Source organism: Netta rufina (genome assembly GCF_964035555.1).
Source record: "Netta rufina genome assembly, chromosome: 2".
NCBI lineage: Eukaryota > Metazoa > Chordata > Aves > Anseriformes > Anatidae > Netta > Netta rufina.
In genome coordinates this window covers 58,615,044-58,634,125 of record NC_140124.1, presented here as the reverse complement: position 1 = coordinate 58,634,125, position 19,082 = coordinate 58,615,044, and the positions used below count along the sequence as shown (strand labels likewise).

General features: G+C 41.7%; 1 protein-coding gene across 2 annotated transcripts in view; it reads right to left on the bottom strand.

Annotated features, from left to right (window-relative positions):
• Positions 1-19,082, bottom strand: part of GLI3 (GLI family zinc finger 3) — a gene marked incomplete at both ends in the record, with an annotated part of 191,625 nt that overhangs the window by 19,177 nt on the left and 153,366 nt on the right. For both annotated transcript variants that reach the window (XM_084306660.1, XM_084306661.1), the window contains one exon: positions 18,903-19,043. In XM_084306660.1, coding sequence (XP_084162786.1) covers positions 18,903-19,043 — 141 coding nt within the window. The remainder of the gene's footprint in view (positions 1-18,902; positions 19,044-19,082) is intronic.

Sequence of the window (19,082 nt, the reverse complement as noted above, 5' to 3'; positions counted from 1 at the left end):
CTCACCAAATAAAAGAAGTTTCAGTCAAAAAGGCGTTATTTCAGAGAGTTGCAAAGGATGTGGAAAATAGGGAATATAACTTACACAGTTTAACAAACTTAATATATGAACTCTTTGTATGTGACCTAATACATAATTGCAAGGAAAAATTAGGCGTCAGCCAGCATTGCAGCTGAATTCACACTTGAAGCTCATTTATTCCTGTGCTGCTCTGGATTCCTGTCTCTGTCCCTTGAGAACTAGCAACAGCAGTCAGTGAAGAAAGAGAGGGATCAAAATTAGAAGCCTGAATCAACTGAAAAATAATGATGATTTATAACTTAAGACAGCCTGCAGAAGTAGATGGAAGGGGATGCCAGGCGCTAGAAAAGGGCAGCACAGAAACCGATAGGTGGAAGAAAGGACGGAAACAGTAAGAAAAAAAGGTAAGTGGGGAAAGGAGATTGAGAGATGGTTCCCATCTTGCACACCTGTATTCCAAGGTGGCTGCCTACACTACAAAATTATTTGGACAGCCCATCAGGAACCTCTCCACCTCAACCAAGCAAACTTTTCTCTCTCTTTTTTCACCCAGCGCCACGTTTCCACACAGGTGTGGAGTGTAATGCTATGTAGTAGGAAAATATGTTGTCTTTCCAACTTACATGTTCTGCCCCAGGAAAAGATGCTGGTGCTGAATGCTTACAGTGGGGAAGCACAATGTCTTCTGCCCCATAGCAGCTCATCACCTTTCCCTAGGAAGAAGTTGCTGCACATCCAACTTCAGTGCCTCAACAGCTCATAAATTCCTTATTCACCTTGGTCCGAATGGCTTGTGCTAATATGGCTCATTCTGACTGCGATGTCTGAAGGAGCATTCCCACATGAAGGACAGACAGGGGAACCATGCCTCTACTGGAGATGCAACAAACAGTTGGGGCCAACAGCTGTCTTCGGCTAGCACAGCTGCCACTGGGAAGACTAGGTTTACAGCCATATTTTAAAATGTATTAAAGATCTGGGGTCAGGGCAAGACACAGAAAGTGGCTGTTCTTGTCTCATGGGCTATTTAACTTTGGAAGCCAGGAATGCAGAAGGAATGAGAGCAGTCAAATTACTAAAAATTAATAAGTCAAACTACTAAAAATTAATTTAAAAAATTGCATTTTGTGCGGTTTACTACAAGTTTACTACTCCTTTTGTAGGAGTCATTTTTTGACTCCAGATGCTGCAGGATCTTACACATGGGCCTGGAGAACTCTTGTTCTCTAAATGTGATGCTGTATTACTAACAGATAGGAATATGCTAATTCAAAGGACAAAACCCAGCAGGACTGTTTTCTTCTCGCCTCCCTGTTTCAGCTGAAAATATAGGTCTGATTATTTTTCTTCATTTCTCTACACTAACAACAGCAACAAAAGTTCTCAATCCACTAGTTAAAAAATAAATAAAAAAATGTTTTCATTCTGCTTCTCCTTTTGTTCTCCTGCAATAAATTCTGTAGTTGTCTCTGTTGCCTATCAATAGGTTAAACATATCCAACTTGTATGTTTAAATGCTAAAGACAGAGAAGTCCCCAAGGATACGTCAATCGTTGGCTCCTGTACAAAGAAAATACTGTATTTTGCTCAGAAGAGCTTTCTGTGGCAATTTAAACACAGTGAGACAGACACAATATCCTGGAGAGAGGAAAACCTGCCTTATTACATTCCTGACCCAAGAGAAAGGATCTGCCCTTAGGACATAAAGAGAATCAGTGGGGAGGAAAAGAAGAGAAAAGTTATCTAATCCTAAAAATAAAGGCAGCGGTTCGTAATACAGCATGACCTTCTTTTAATCTCTGATGTAGTAGTTATACAGTATGGATATGCTATAATACCAGCAGAGAAAACAGAGCTTGCTCGTCAGGCTGAGAACCAGCTCTCTTAGGCTGTGTCTATGTTTCCAGGTTTTGGACAGCTTTTTGGTAGGCTTTGAGATATTTTGTGGAGGGAATGGAACTTATGGGATATTGTGAGGATTCTTTCCCAATAACATCACATCTTGTTCTTGTTTCATTTAATACACATATATTCACATATACGGCACAGTTAAGTCTGTTAGCAGTAACATGCAGCTCCATCAAGGGCAATGTTTTACAGCTCTCTCTTGATTTCCTGTGTAAAAGCATGCAGCTGTAAAGCAATGGGCAAAAACTGCATCTTTATTTCCTAAAACTGAAAATTTAATAAATGAGATTCTGCCAGAACATTAACATAAATGTCGTGGATATTAATCATTCCACTTTTACAGCAGTAGGAAAGATGCTTTGATGACTCTCAGCTTTGTTTCTTCTCTGATGTTGCCTTCCATAACTCTGTCTAAAAATCAAGTGCCATCGCTTTCTTGAAAGTTGCATTCTTGTATTAGTAGCTGGGAGGTTAATAGGTGAAACTGGCATGTTAGAGGAATTCATGCTTTCTTTATTCTTTTTTCCAAGTATATGGAAATAATTTTTCAGAACATGCTGCTGTGATAACTGGGCCTTGCAAGTTCCTCCAGCACTGATGCTCTGTCTTGCATTTGCCCTACTTTAAACAGGGTATCACAGCTTCCATATTTTGTGATGTTAATGAACCAAAAAAAAAAGTCCCCCCCCCTCTCTCTGTGACATGTGGAAGGACAGGGCTAGTTGCATCTGTGTGAGAGAGCTGTGGCAGAGAAGTGAATGCACGGAAAGCAGAAACCATGAAGCACGTGCTCAAGTCAGCTGTCCTCCAACAGGGATGCTATGGTTATGTCTCTGCCCTCCAAGGGTATGCCCTCCTCTCCTGAGAACTGCTGTTGAAGGGAAGAAAGATGTTACAGGATGACTGTGAGGATGACTTGGGGCATAGGGAAGAAGAGACATCCCCACTGCTCCTGAAAGGGTAAAAGGGGCCAGCTGCAAGCTGTCTGCCCATGGCATTTCTCCCAACCACTTTGCCCTAACCCAACCACTGCGTGCATTACTTTTCTACTCTGGCTGCCCTCTTGGTTGCTTCCACCACAGTGCTCCCTGGTGATCAATTTTCTGTATTACGTGCTCCACCCCACTGTGCGAACAACTCTCCTCCATCTTCCACTAGCTCCAGCATCTTTCGTGGTTCTCCTTGTGCACGTTTGCCTGCACAGGTACAGAGCTGTGCTGAACGTGTAATGGCTAAGCTACAAGACCTGGGCAAAAGAAAGCCTTTTGCTGCAGGGTCATCTCTTTTGGATAAGGCAGCCTTAAAGGTAGAACCCCATTATAAACTTCACCTTCAACGAGAGTTTAGATATTGCAGAAATCACTTTAAGAACAATGATTTAACATACCCCTGTTTGGCTCAGTTTTACTTTGTATTTCTTATGCTCTTACCATTTAGGTCCCCAAATTGCATCCACATTTAAGAGTTACCCGTCTTTGGTGTAAAGTTCATATGATACAAATTAGGTTAATTTGGTGCCTGCAGCATAAACCAAGAGACTCAAGACAGACTAGCAAAGAGAAAAGAAGAGGGAAGAGGGAGAAACTCTGCAGTAATGAGGGAGCATTCAAGCTGGGTTCATAAGGATAGGGCTGGAAGAAGAGTCTAAAGAAAGGCCACTTGCTAAAAGATTTAAAACCCACTGCTGACCAAGTGATGTGACTGCTGTTGGCCTTTACAATGCAGCAGTGACAGAAGGTGTCTGCTCCCAAGTCCTATACCTAGCCCTGCACTGATGATCTTCAGCCTGTTCTGCCTGCTTTCCTTCATTCTTTCCCTGCCTTTTTTCTCTCTGTCACACATGCACACGAGCTCTCCCCACAGGCCTACTGTGAGCTGGCTACAGACCCAAATGCTACAGGGTGAGATGCAAGAACAATTCCTGCCTTCAGGAAACAGCTCTGTGGCATGACTGCAGGGAGGCACAAAGCCTCCTCCTGCTGCAGCCTTACAAGAGAGGAGCTCCACGCTCCCCAAGACATCAGTTACACATTCCTCTCTCAATCTAGTCAAAACAGTAGTGTACGAACAAGGGCAGAGTTTTTCCTACAGTTGGATGGGGAAGAAGGTAAAAACTGAAAACCTACCCTTCAGCAGGTCTCACATTATCTGTGAATGCTGCATGGAAAATACGCTGCCTGTTACCTTCTGCAAGTGACTGAATATGGGAGGACAGAAAACTACCTGAGGCTCAAGTTCAAAATTTTCTGCTTCATGATCTTTGCATTTAGGGATAAAAATTGATTTTGCATGCAACTGCTAGAGAATTTCCACGAAAACCAAGTTTAAAATCCTCACATTGGAACTTCCTCACAGGCAGTATCCAATGTGAGCAATGGCTGACTTCCTTCGTTACAGTCCTGAACTCACACACAGCTGTGTGCACTCTTTAACAAAAACACGCAAGAAAAACAGGACTTACCTTAAATATATACATATATATGTCTACATGAACACCTCAGTTCCTTGCACTAGTACAGGTGTTAGTGTAACACACTTAAAAGCCTAAATCTGGGCTTTTCTTACTGGCATAGAAAGCCCTGCTGCCAGCACACTGCAGAAGGAAGTCACCATAAAGAAGCATTACACTACGATATTTCATTGTATTTGCAAATGGCATGAAGAAGGAAAATGCCAGCTCAGTTTTGCAAGAGGCACATCACCACACGAGGTAGAAGTACTACATACTTCAGATGTTTTCTCACATTGCTGCAGAAGACAAAAGTCTATAGGCCTCCTTCCTGCCACCGTAACTCATCTGACTTCAATGGAAATCAGACCTGCTGTATATATTAAACCTGAAATTAACTATTCTCCCCCTGTATTGTTTGGCTTTGATAAATTCCAGTCATTGCTCCTAGCTGAGATGAGATCTCGATTCTGTGAGCTGCTCCGCTCACATGGGCTCTTATGGGGGCTCAGAGCCTGTTAAACTCGAATGGGTCCAACCACACTGAGCTCTCTGCAGGAGTGGGGCTTTAGCAGCTCTTATACTTAGCTATTGAGCAGTGGGTTCAAACTATGCTCAAAGTAATAACATTTTCCTTTAAAATAGGGCATGTTAACGAGAAAATAAAATGGGAAGAGATTTCTAACCTTTACATTCCAGACCAGAATGGTGGAGCCAAGAAATAAATGCTCAATAGTAAAGATGCCTAGAGCAGAAAGAAATGCAAGTAAAAAAGAACCCAGCAAAATATCCCAAGAACTGTAGTACACAAAATGAATATATAAAGCCAGAGCTATTTTACAGAAATTGTATGGCTTTAATAACAAAAATCTGTTAAAATTTATACTGCCTTTCAGTGCCCAGTTTTGGAAATGGGCTGCAAGCAGGTTAGTACCAACAGGCTCTTTGAGTTAAAATGTTAGCATGCAATATAGCAGTTTTATATCATTCTGTATTAGCAGAGACAAACCACTTAATCTCATGAGCCAACTTATAAATCTATGAAAGGGTACAGCAAGACAGAATAAGGAAAAGTCAAAAAGTATCATTTTAATGAAATTTTGAAGACTTCCAAACTCCCAGTCTGGTACAGTGGGTCATCCATCTACACAGAAGGATTTGCAAAATACTTGATCCCTTACAAAAACAAAAAACAACAAAACTTTTTTTTTGTTGTTTTGTTTTTTAATGGAAAAGACTGTGCTCCTAATGGGGTGCAATAGCAAGGTAAATGTCAGACGGTTAAATGGACTCTACTCCTCAGGGTGTATTAAACATACAGCTAGTAACACTAAGCAGACTAAGTAGACAGGACTTGCTGAACAGTACGAAATTCGTTTAGAAAAAATATTGGACCAGATTTTGTAAAACCACACACTTTCTTCTGCTCTTAATACTTTGATTACAGCATAACTAACGCTGATACACTTGAAATGAAAGAAAATATACTTCTCAGCGGGACTTACCTGTGTAAATCAGGAAGTCTTTTTAATTTTATTATTTTTGAGAGCTCTGTGCTTACTGCATGAATACATTCAAATTGCCTATACAATAAAAATACCAATACTTTGTTTGCAGAGAAGCAGTCTTGAATAGAGGGATTTATTTCAAGAAATGCACAGAGATGTCTCCTTATATATAATCTAAGAAAGCTGCGGGTTAGATCAGGAGATAATGCCTGATCCACTTTTCACGATTAAATGCATAAAAAAAAAAAACTTTGAGAAAGCTGGGAATACAGTGACTTAAAAACACCCAACGCTTTTCACAGAATCTAGAAAGAAAAATTCTGGCAGCGATAAGCGTTATCAAAATCTTCACTAGGTAATGCATGTTTTACTGTTCGTTTCATCACAGAGGAAATGCTGGCAGAATTAATGCATCAGTGGGTAACAAGCAGCACTGTGTTGCAGCCATGACATCATGACAATTGGAGGAGATATTTGGGGCTCTTCCTTTCTAGTATCTCTACGAAACATTTCTAAAAAGCTTCAGCATGCACAACAGTTTATTGCTCCTCTGAGACCCCCCTTGGCTTTTGTCCATCGAACGTCCATTTAGAATTTATCTTTCACACCCTTGTTAGGCTTGGGCATCCCAGCCACATCACAGCAGAGTCAGGGTTAGCACAGGTCTCTATCATATGTTAGAAGTTGGTTTTCCTTGATATTCTTTTATCTCTCTTGTGCCATGGGATAACATTTTCTATTCTCTTGTACGTACCACAGGCACTGTGTTGTAGCCAGACTACAGCCCTATGTTGGAGCAACTGGAATGAAAACTGAGTAGGAGCTTATAGTAGAACAAGGTGGTATCACCTAACACACTTAGGAAAGAGCCGAAGCCGATTTTCTGTCTGTCCTGCATTCCGCACACCAACTTTAATTTACTCGCAGTGAACTTACAGGTGCTTCTGGTAACTAAAAATCAATCCTAAACAGTCTGGTTTATCTCAAAGATCCATCTCATCTTCCGTGTACCAAGCTGGCGCCATTTGAAGGGGAAGACCTGCGCTGGCAGTCAAGCCCCCAAGTCTGCAGGAGAAAACCGAAGGGCAGCCTCAGCGAGAAGCCTGCAACTTTGCAACTCTCCCTCATCCAAAACCTATCTGAGCTAGTGCCTGGCGCCTTCAGAGTGTGATATAAACCACACTTCTTTGTTCAGGCTTTTTTTTTTTTTTTTTTTTTTTTTACTAACCGTAAGTGTCGGAATCCCCTTGGCAATTAATTTCCTGGCTGGTAATCCCTTGGCTCTGATCCACACAGAGAAAGTGGCTGCACCGGAGGCGAGGTGTGCAAGGCACATGCTCCAGCTTTGCAGAATGAAGTGGTCTCTTGATTTAAGTGACAGTGGCCAAGCCTGAAAACTTTGTCTGTGCCTTGCATAATGAAGCAAGCTAAGGTTATTGTTAAATGCTCTTTAAGCTGAGTGTAATGTGGCAAACTGTCAGATACTGCAGGTAGGATTTTCTTGGTTGTCTGTGGCAGCATTAGAAATGCTTTAGCCACAAGAAAGATGTGCAAAAGATGTCTCAACACTAACGAAATACAGAAATATACATAGTATAATAATCAGCACTGATAACAGTTAAGGAGATAAAGCCTTAACTCTGCTAACTTTAAAAAAAAAAGTTACAGTAAGAAAAAAAAACAACACAATACCATGTACCCATATTTTAAACTGCTATATTCTCAGCTCATGTACAGAGCTACAAAACTCTTTTAGTATTTCTGCCTAGTGCTGGTAGGAACTAGCAGCAATCTGCAGTTCAGAGCTACAGAAATGCCTCTCCCTTGTAGCCAGGCAAGATGGGTTTGGCCCGTTTTGCTGCATACATTTTTAAGGTCTTTTGAGAAAAAGTGGTTGAGAAGCTGTGTGAGCATAATTCCTATAAATGGCCAAACTCTGAAAAAAAATCTTGACTAAGTTTCCACTAGTTTGAGACAAAGTCTCTCACAGGAGGCAGAAAGTTGGTACTGTGCTCACATGTGCTGGGAAAAGAAGAGTGAGATTTTATCTTTTTAATTAACTCGGCCTAAAGTGAGGCAGTCTTAAATGAAGCCCTCTGATCCCGAATTCCTCGAATTAGGAAGCATCAGAACTAAATAAATATCAGAAACTCGTTTGTCCTTCACACTCCAGAATATTAAAAAACAAACAAAAAGTATTTGATCTCTTGGGCTGTACGCCCCTTCGACATCATCCTGACATGGGTGCACCTTAAACAAAGATCATAAACAAAACCAGTGCCAAGGGATTAACAGAAGCAAAAAGAGGCGGTGAGCATTTTAGGTACAAATACTTGTGGAGCTAGCACTTGCTCTCACTGAAAACACTCAAAAAAGGTCCCTGAATTCAAGGGATATTGCCCACTCCTGGGGTAAGGTGCTAACTAGGAGCAAAGGGTGGGCTTAGCTACGCTGTGCTTCTCTCTGAAAATTTAGAGAGTTCCTACCTGCCGCTGTGCTGCTGCTGTTCTTTCTTTTAGTGCTTTCTTGACACATGTAGGAAAGGATAAAAGCCTAATGGGTGCGAGTGTCAGCACAATATAAATTACTGCGAGGAAAAACTTGATGCATGGCTTGGGATCTGAAAGAGGAATGTCCACCATTGTTTGTGATTATGGATCACATCACAATCTAATAGCAATTTTTATTTAATCAATAATTTCCATGCTGAACAGACAGCCCTGTTACAGAGAATCGACAAGCAGGTACTGATAGCGACAAGGCTTGTTATTAATCTTTACCCTGCCAACATATCAACCAAACTACTGTAAAAAAGCACCACCAAGACGGATTTAGAAGTAGGTCTTTCTTTTTCTTTCTTTCTCTCTTTTTTCCTCTTCTTTCTTTCCTTCCTTCCTTCCTTTTCTTTCTTTTCTCTCTCTTTCTTTTCTTTTAGCCACACAGCCCCATTCCTCTTTTCCCTTTCCAGGTATGTAACATTTCATACAATTTATATTCTAAGTTTATTTGAAAAACCAGGGGCTTGAATTACACAAAAAGGCAATTCATATTAAGCAATTTTACAAATCAGTGGGACCTAGCCCAGTGCTCAGTGTTAGCCATTATAGGCTAATAAATCATACTTTCTCTTTGAGATGTCAATCGCCAAAGTGCTTTGTAAAAATGTTGGCATCTGTAATTCAGCAAAGTCTTTTCATCTTGAAATAAGATGCTCCAGACTGATAACAAGAATAATCCTCTCTTGATCAAAAAAAAAATCTGCATTTTACCAATTAAAGCTGCTGCCAGAAGCCAAACGGAGCAGCACTGAGACTCCACTGTAGTTTATCTCTGCTAAACACAAGGAGGGATACAGTTAGAGCTTTGTTTCATTTTCAGCTTGACTACTTTATCTCACAGAGAACTGCAGCATCTCAGCCCTGCGATACACGCAAGAATGGCATAGGCAGACCTCATACCTGCAGTGCAAGCCACCAGAGGACCCACTCCTGACCGAAACACCACCCATTCATTTTATAGATTAGGCACCTTGAAGAAAAGTCACACTCACATGAAAGTTTGACCACTGAAAAACATTAGATTTGGTTAACCACAATAAAAGACTTGTATGCTCTTTTTTTTTTTTTTTTTTTTTTTTTTCCATTAAGAGGTTACACAAGCAAAAGCAGCTGCAAAAATCCATCCACACAGCCCAGCCCTCAAAACCATATGCAGAATCCACACTTGAGCCTGTATGCAGATTGCCCAGCCCTGCCTTCACTTGCACATGCCTGTCTGCCACTTCTATCTGCACGTCCACCTGCAATAGCTTCCACGTGCAATAGCTGGGCCTGCACTCATGGATTTCAGTTCTTCCAGGCACCAGGTTTCCATGGGCAAAACATTTTGGGTACAATATGGGTGGCTAAGAGGGGAGAACATGGCACTTGTGACAAAGATATGAAGATAAAATCCTACTCTTCTTGAGGTGGGTGACAAAAGCAGTGCAGAAACACATCATGCAGATCAGAGGCCTCCAGGAAGCTTCCTGTAGATGTTCCACTGGTTTGCCACCATAAGACAAGCTACATAACAGCAAATCACTTGGTCAGCAGTAGCACAGGAGGAAAAGCCTGCACAGAAATGGCAGCTCTGTCCAGGGGAATATGCTTTACCTTTGCACAGGGCTGAATAGTATCCGTCAGTGCACAAGTCCAACCTTCCCTGCAGCTCCCAGGCAGCAAAAGCAGCCAGGCTGCAATTTCTGTTTCCTCTCTTCTACAGAATATGCCACCCAGAGTCAAGAGCTGAAGAACCAGCTCACTTTGCAGCTTTACTTCTGTCTATGCCTTCATCACTCAGGCAGCACGGTCTCCCCTGGGACTCGTCTGCCAGCTTCTTATCCTACACTGCCCCAAAAAACTGGGAGCCACCCATGGAACATCACTAACCTGGAGGAGCTCACTAGCTCAGCTGTCAGGGCAAATAAACACTAAATAAATGGGTATGTCCACAAACCATCTGAAAAGTGTTTTGTGACTGAAACCACACAGAGCCGCCAGGCCTTGCTCGCTGTCATGCGCGGCCTTCGCATTAAAGTGCCTGCTGGTTCTGAGTTCAGTCCCAAAGGCTGCAGTAACCTCTCCAGGCACAGGAGCACTGCTCAGTCCCTACCCACAGCAGCCAGGAGGAAGTGTTACTTCAACTATATGGCCATCTCTGTCAGGGACACCAATTCAGAGACAATGACTTTGGCAATTCACATGAACAGTAGCCATAGCAGCAGCAGACTAACAACAAGTTTTCCTAATGCTGTGAAAGAAATGCTAATTACAGAGGAATTAAAATATAAAAAAATGATTACATTTCTCTCTCTAAATCCCCTCTTAAGACTTCACAGATTAGGGTGGATTTATTTTTTTGTAAACCTTTCTCTATCAAAAAAAAATCCCCACTTTTTTGTTTTTTCTTTTTTTCCTTCTCCTCTGTAATTCATCAAAAGCCAGACTCTAGGTAGGGGAACTGCTGATGCTGGAGTGCTCGAGAGGACCCCAGCCAAAGCACAGCTGGCCTTCAGGGCAAGCCCTGAGTAAATGAGATCCCTTCACAGGGCAGCCGCGCTGGCTTTTAACACTGCTGGAAGGCAGAGGGCATCACGGCGGTGGTGCGGAGCGGGGATGTGCTGGGAAGGCAAGCAGGGATTGTGCTGGACCCTGGAGGCTGCTGGTGCGCCACGGAGCACAGAGAAAACAGCAGCGAGGTCGGTCTGTGGTGATTTAACCTTAAAACCCCCCAGCACTGACATGGTTACCTCTGATAGGGGGTTAAAGACGTCCTTCAGGACAACAAGGCTGTGTTAGATACCCACATGGAAACCAAGAGAGAGTGAACACGCACTTAGGAGCAGAGATCAGCTTTATTAGCTTTGGGATGGTATGTAATGAACCGCTGGGCCACAAATGCCACTGTTCTGGCACATTTTAAAGCTGCAGGTTCAGCTGCCTATAACCCAGCACACTAAGGTGGCATCTTAATTACAACTTGGCCTTTAAATGGACAGCAAGGAGGAGATTTTGCAATCTAAACATTAAACATTCACTACAAACTTCTGTACAGATCTTTCTCACAATTATTTACTTTTGCTGTATAATCTCTTCTCCCTCTCTCTCCTCTACCTTCCTCCCTCACAGCTACAAAGATCAAACACACTGAGGGGATACACAAGCTGAAGAAAAACTTTGCATGGTATTTGCTTGCCTTTAAAGCAGCTCTCTGACTTCCCAAAGTTGTCCCAGACTTCAGTCCAAGCCCTGGGCTTGTATCACTCAAAGAATTTTTTTTTTTTTTTGCACACAGCATTGCTTCTCCAAATACAGGGCAGGGTCCAGTCTCCACAGAGAAAAATAAATAAATAAATAAAATAAGATGAAATAGAATAAAACCACCACCAAAAAACCTTTGCTGTTTTAAGTAAAACATTCTTCTTTTGTCAGGGAAAAAAAAAAAAAAAAAAAAAAAAAAAAGATTACTATAATGGATTTCATGTCCTTATCTATTTCTTACTCTTTTCAATTTAAAGGAAACATTTCTGAACCTTTCAGGGCAGTGGCTGCCATCGTCACACACAATGAGACTCTGAACGGGATGAAGCATCTGTGTTACTGCACTAGGACCAAATAAAACCATAATGGAAATGCACTGAAAACAGCCTCTGTTAATTATAATATTAATAATAATAAAAAATCCCAGCACATATTCAAATTCACATGGCAACTGGGATGTTGCCACTACATCCCGTTTGGATTGTGAACTTCACCTGTACTATGGGGAGTTGCAAGCATACCTCCAGAGCCAAGAGAAAAGAAATGCACCGAGGATAATCTGCCTTCTGGGGCAGCTGTTTGTAATTGCCTACTTCAAGGTATAGATGCCTGCCCACACAAATGTGAACGGCACCACATCATTGTCAGCTCAGGGGTAGGCAAAGCGTGACTCTCCCGTTCATTTACGGCTCTGTCACTGCAGCTATTACTCAGGGGAGCTGCTCTCATCTCAAGGAGTGGCTTATTCCCTTAGTGCAGTTGGATCCTTTTTAGTGTAGAGAGGCGAAACTCCCTCCAGTCCTTACCTGCCCTTCTCCGGTGAGAGAGGAGCTGAGGAAGAAGCCAAGGGCAGTAAGAGGGAGGGTTTCGGAAGTCTATTGAGTTTAGGTGTCCCTATTTACAGGTGTCCAAAATGACCTGCTCCTAAGGGTCTGGTCCCTCAGAGAGCAGTGTGCTCCCCATCTCCCAGTCAAACACGTTTTTCAGTGTTTCGAGGTGATGAGGGCACCCCAAATCATTGCAGATGCTGCAAAACATAAATAAAAGATGGAGAGCAAATTTTGTTCAGTCAGATAATGACAGGACAGGGGAAATGGTTTTAAACTAAAAGAGAGGAGATTTAGATTAGATGTTAGGAGGAAATTCTTCACTCAGAGGGTGGTGAGGCACTGGTACAGGTTGCCCAGAGAAGCTGCGGATGCCCCATCCCTGGAGGTGTTCAAGGCCAGGCTGGACGAGGTCCTGGGCAACCGGATCTAGTGAGTGGCATCCCTGCCCGTGGCAGAGGTGGTGGAGTTAGATGGTCTTTAAGGTCCCTTACAACCCAAACCATGCTATGATTCCACGAAAACCTGAGCTGAGCTAGCCTGTGGACACAGCCTGGGTTTTATGGAGAAGCAGAGGGTAAAAACCGTCAGAAACTCAACTCAGGGAACCTCTCAAAATGGTTCTTCTGGGTATCTTCAGCACATTGCGATTACTATGGGTACCTGAGAAAGACAAGAAACTTTCCTTGGGGCTGAGGTGCAATAGGAGAGCCTGGCAGAGCATTAGAGTGACTGCCCCAGTGATTGCCAGGGGAGTGCTTCGGTCACCAGGGCTTGGAAGAAAGGCAGGAAGAACTCAGCAAATGAAATCCTGAGTGTAAACCATCGCTGTCAGTTTAGGGCTTTTTGATCTCATCTAATCAAATATAACAACAATAAGAGAATTTTATTGCTGCACAATTAAGGAGAAAACACTAACAAAAAATAGCTCTGCAGTTCTTCAAGCATGTTTTTGAATAAAAAAATAATTATCATCAAGGCTACACAGCAAGGGGGATGAGAAATAGGCAGGACTGCATTTTTCTGATTGCCATTGTATTAATATTTAACAATAACTTCAGTCATTTCCTTGAAGGATAATTTTCTTAAACAAACTTTTATCTTTAGTGCTTAACCCTTTTGCAATATTTTATTCTAAACTGATTTCTGGGGGGAAAAAAAAAAAAAAAAAAAAAAAAAAAGGAAGACAAACTGCAACAAAAAGCAGATTTATAAAAATATACAATATCTTATTAGCTTCTGGGCGCTCAAGTGCATTTATCACATATTTAAAACAAACTTGAGCTCAGCTAAGCCCAATTATAATATCTCGCTGGGCAGAGAAATTAATTAAACAGCTGAATGATAAAGACCCCAGCAGCAAACTGACGCTTTAAAATAAATAAGATTTTTTTTTTTTTTAATAAGAAGAAAGGAAAGAAAGAAATCCATAACACACATGCTCAAACAGCAACGTGAACAATCTTTACAGGAGCGCAATGCAATGTAAATAAGACGACCTGGCAGGCGACCACAGCAGTGGCTCTAATGCTGCTCTCCGACTTTGTGATTTGCTAATGTGAAACACACGCACCCCTTTTGCACCAAGTTCAAATAACCCTGGGATCCCAGCTGTGCAGCTCAGCGACTGAACCAGAACAAGGGCAGAACTTGTCAGGATTTAAGAGCTTTCAGCCAAACCCTTCAATTGCAGCCGGTACCCTATTCCATAGAAGGATATCAATTATAGATAGTGACTTGCTTTAGCAGGGCAGTCGGTACTGTCAGACACTAGATAGACAACCATGAAGAATCATGAATCTTTCTATTAACTGTAAGAGGAAAAAGAAAAAAAAAAAGGATGGATGGGTGCTATAAATAAGGCAGAGCATGTGAATGGTTTAACACCTTGCCGTTTGGTGTATGTATCATGAAAATTTAACCACGCTGAATTCTAAGTGGCACATATCGCTTGGAAATAAGAGCTCCCACACCAAAATCATTACGGTGTCAAAGCCTTCTGGGTGGGTCAATAACAATTCTTTTATGTAGCTTTTTAGTTATTTATTCATAGCAGCACAGGTTCTGTTCATAAATTCAGTCCGAAAACATTGTCTCTTGAGGCCTAAACACACTTTGAGTAGCGCCCACAATTTACACTAATAACAGCTGGAATTCACCACAGAAAATAAAGCAGAAAAATGCCAGTGTGTGCTGACCATTGTGCCCAAGACCACAATTTGTGCTGTAAAGCTGTACTACATATTCAGACACAAGTATGTTTGTATTTACTGTTTCATATATGCTGTATTACACATCACTTTGCAATGCAGACATGGCTAAAATCTGATTCACCTATCCTTGATTTCAGAGTAAATCGGTTCTACAATTTCCAGAAAGGTAATAATGCTGTCCTCATGTGACAGAAAGACTGGAATATACACAAGCAAACCCGTATTTACTTCTTTCAAAATACAAGCGTATGTGCTTGTGGATTCACCCTGTACATGACGGCAGTAATGATATCAATAATGTGAGCTGTGTGGACTGTGTATCACGGAAAAGATGCCCTGAGCTCCACTCTACCTAGTGGGACTGGAATTCATTCTAATGTACCCAACCCCTTAAGAAACAAAATAAACAGCTAGAAACAGGCTTCCATCTTTTCCCTAAACACTGCAGTTCCTCTAAAATTTTGATGCTTTTGAAAGCAAAGCTTGGGCAACAACAGTCTGTTCTGCACCATGGGGGGGTTTGGGGTCTGATTCCCTACTAAACATTCATGGCTATGAAGAGTATCCTTATTCCTCTGAGAAACGGGAGAAAAATTACATTCATTGTAAGACTTACTGTCAGCCCATGCAGATCCTGAAATTTCAGCTTTTTCAGGATGTACAGGAATGCTTTTAAAGTCTTTTTCTGAAACTCTGTATTTTACAGTTTTTCATTTTCCCAGCCAAACTTCCAAAGCTCAGCAAACTGGCTTAGAGAGCTACAGCTGTACAGGTGAAAGGACGCTGTTAATACTTCCACGTAAAATATACAAATTTTGGAGTGGGTGACAGGAAAGGGTTTTCTTGCAATCCTTTGTAAATGTCTACATAGCTCACTTAGTTTCTCTACACAGTTCACTTGACTACCCTTAGTCAAGAAGGTGTATGTACACGATATGATGTAGTGCTCTATCACATGCAGGTAGCCACCCAACTTCTGACCACATGGCTGTAGCTCTCTGCTCACACAGATCATCCCCACTGAGTGTCAGGGAATACAGGGATGCTGACAGATGTCATTTGAATGAGTCTTGCCAGGGCAATTTAAACCTTTTATTGACTTCATCTATCCCAGGTGCCCCTGTCTTGGTGATTACAACTCCTCAGTAGAATTAACAGAACAGGAAAGTTACCCATGTTTTTGATGTCCCAGGTGGCAGTCCAGCATCTTACTTCAAATCCCACTTCAGTCTCTGCCGGAGCAACTAACTGATGCTCTGCAAAGTCTGCCAGCAAGTCAGAAAGCACTCGCACAGGCAATGCAGAAGAGCCCTGCTGCAAGATGTGAAGGTTGGTATCTATTATCCTGCAAAGCCCTGAACCTGCTGGGAAGCATAGCACGATCCTAGCTACATGCCTACCTGTACACAAGCCAGCTCAGGTACCTCCAGTCAGCACTGAAGAGCCTGACATACACGTCCCTGGAGTCACAGTGTGAAGACAACCCAATGCCCACAACCAGGCCATTCCTTCCCTTGCATTTGAGCAGCATCGAGTACCACAGGACTCTGGGCTTGACGAGGCTTCCAGCTGCTACTGCAGTGTAAGTATTACTGAGTACGGACGTACTCATACCAGAGGCACATTCTCTGTGCCTAACACAGGTGTACACGTGCGTACACCACGTCAGAAGCTCAGCGCAAAGAGGAACGTGCAGCCATGGCTATTTGCATCTGCTCAGATTTACCCACAAGTATTTGGGTACAAGGCCATGAGCCCCAGCAGTGGGGAGATTTTCAGGGACTGAACCACTGCTCGGGGACTTAACACTTTCTTCCAGAGCCGCACACTTAAGCAAAACTGGGCTGCTCTGCCATGAAGCCCTACTGAGATCCAGACTTCATTTCCAGCGCTGCTGCAGGTGTGCATCAAGGGGCTGCGACAATCAAGGGCTGACAAAACGTGAGGGAGACAGAGGAGGGCCAGCCTTTCAAACAGAGTTAGACGTCTCGAGCCCTTTTGCAATTCTGGACAGAAATAACTCGCTCAAGTCCACACAGCAGGCTGCTGCCAGAGCAGCAAACGAAATCACAAAGCCGGGCCCCATCACTGAGTCACGCTGACTCTGGCAGTGTGATTTGAGCTACCTGAATGTGATGGTTGTGACGAGGATGATGATCCTATTGTCTTCAGGGTCTCAAGTCGGGAGTTGTGCCTCATAATCTTAAATGCCATAACATACGTAAATCTGCCAAAAAGAACTCCTTTTATCAGAGAAACCTGTTGGTTTTTTTTTTGGTTTTGTTTTGTTGTTTTTTTCCTCTGCCTGTGTTTACAGCTGGAGAAACCCATTTCAGATGTTGCCATCATGCAAAACCATAGGAAATACATTTTTTTAGAGAATTCTTGCTGTTGACCTTTATAATACTGTCAGATTTGCTATGAAAAACACACTAGAAACAACACATTATTATTTTATTTTTTTTTTAAATAACAATCCTACTTTAATTTACCTGCAGCTATAAAACTTTAGCTATTAGGTAAAAGGCACAGTGGAATTCAATTAAATGTTGTATCTGCAACTTCAAAAAATCCTCTTCCTTTTTTTTCATTTCCAAGGGCACCTTTATTCTGAATTTCTCTTTTATTTCATATATTTTGGTGTAAATTATTTATCATCATTGCTGGGATCATTTCTGAATATTAAGAACAGTTTTCCAGGCATCATAAAGCCTTAGCCTTACAATTATGAGCAGATATAAAGATCAGGCCTGTGCAGAGCACCAGATGATGTCAATCAGTCTGTTTGCATAGAATCAATTGCAAGACCGACACTTGATCTTTCAAATGTGTCCAACCCTTTGCAGCAGCCTTTCATATGGAATTTCTTCCCAAAAAGATAATAAAACATTAAAAGGCCCGCTCCTCGCATTTCATTTTGTCCTATCAAAATGTTAGGATACTTTTTGCATAAAAAGTATCTAAAGAATTCCCCCCAAAAGGCCACATATTTGCCATTAGTTCAGTTCATGATATTCTTTAATTTATTATTATTGCTATTGTTACTGTCACTACTGCTACTACTACTACCAATAATAAAAAAATAAGAAACTGAATACTTGATGAATAATTTCCATCACCACCAGGCTGTCACACTCCAGCAAGTGAAAGCTGGCATTGATTTACTGAAGTCAGCTTTGCAGCATCAATCTACCATTTTGCATAGTGTTTGGAAATATATGGTGGTTGATTTTTTATTTTTTTTTTCAATTTGTGGTGAAAAGTACATTTTTCAACATGTTATTTCAGTACTATTGGCCATATTATGTAACAGATTTTGCACGATCTCCAGGAAAGTATTAAACATTTTTCTACAATAAATATGATTCTGACACACTGATCATTTGCTGAAGAAGGTCCTCTCTAAATTGTACTATGAATTCCTTTTTTTTTCAGAGTATTTAGATAAGCTCATTGACATTTAAGAGGTGCTACTAGCTAAGTGGTTGGAAATCGTAGGTGTATTGTACTTGGTAGGTTACATTCTGAATTTTGGTGGTTCATTTTCTAGCTTACAATATTAAAAAATAGTAATAATTTCCTTCAGCAAATGGAGGGGAAGAAAAAACAAGACAAACAAGACAGATACAGCTAATATGGTTGCATAAATAGTGAACCCTACAGTTTGCTTTTGCTAAAAGGACTGAACTAACTCTGTCTCTATGTATTTAGCCAAATAATCCAATTCAGTTTTCACAGAACAGTAAATTGATACAAAAAAGCTGCAAACCCTTAGGGAAGGGGAAGAACTCCACTCGCCCATTTCTACTGTTACAGTCCCTTTTGGGGAAAAAAATCAAACTTGGCTAAAGGTTAATAATAATTCATGTCCAGCTTACTATTACTCAATAACTATCAAAGTCTCTAACTCAAAATAGCGTTTGCTGGCTTACAGGATCAGAGCCATTACAATCTCTATTGAAGACTTTATTGAATTTTACACTAAGCTTTAGCTGACTGAACAGGTCAAGCACTGTGGCTCAGAGTTTTCTTTATTCTCAGAAACTCATAAACCCCTCTCCAGTTTGCAGCGCTGTTAGCTAAGAAACTTGACTCAGTACAGGGTCAGAGAACCTGACCCCCATGAAAAAGGTCACATAGTTTTAAAACCCAGTTCCTGAATACCATTAACTTACATGCACTAGCTGTTCCTGCGTGTCAAACTCCCGGGAACAGCCTTCCCAATGGCAGTTTGTCTCATAGACCACTTCTGGCTCCTGTTTGCTTTCATCTTTGTCCCCTTCCTCCTTTACCAGGGTCATTCCTTCTGGCTGTTCCTGGAGAGAAGAAAAAAACAGGCGTGAGGAGAGGAGAGA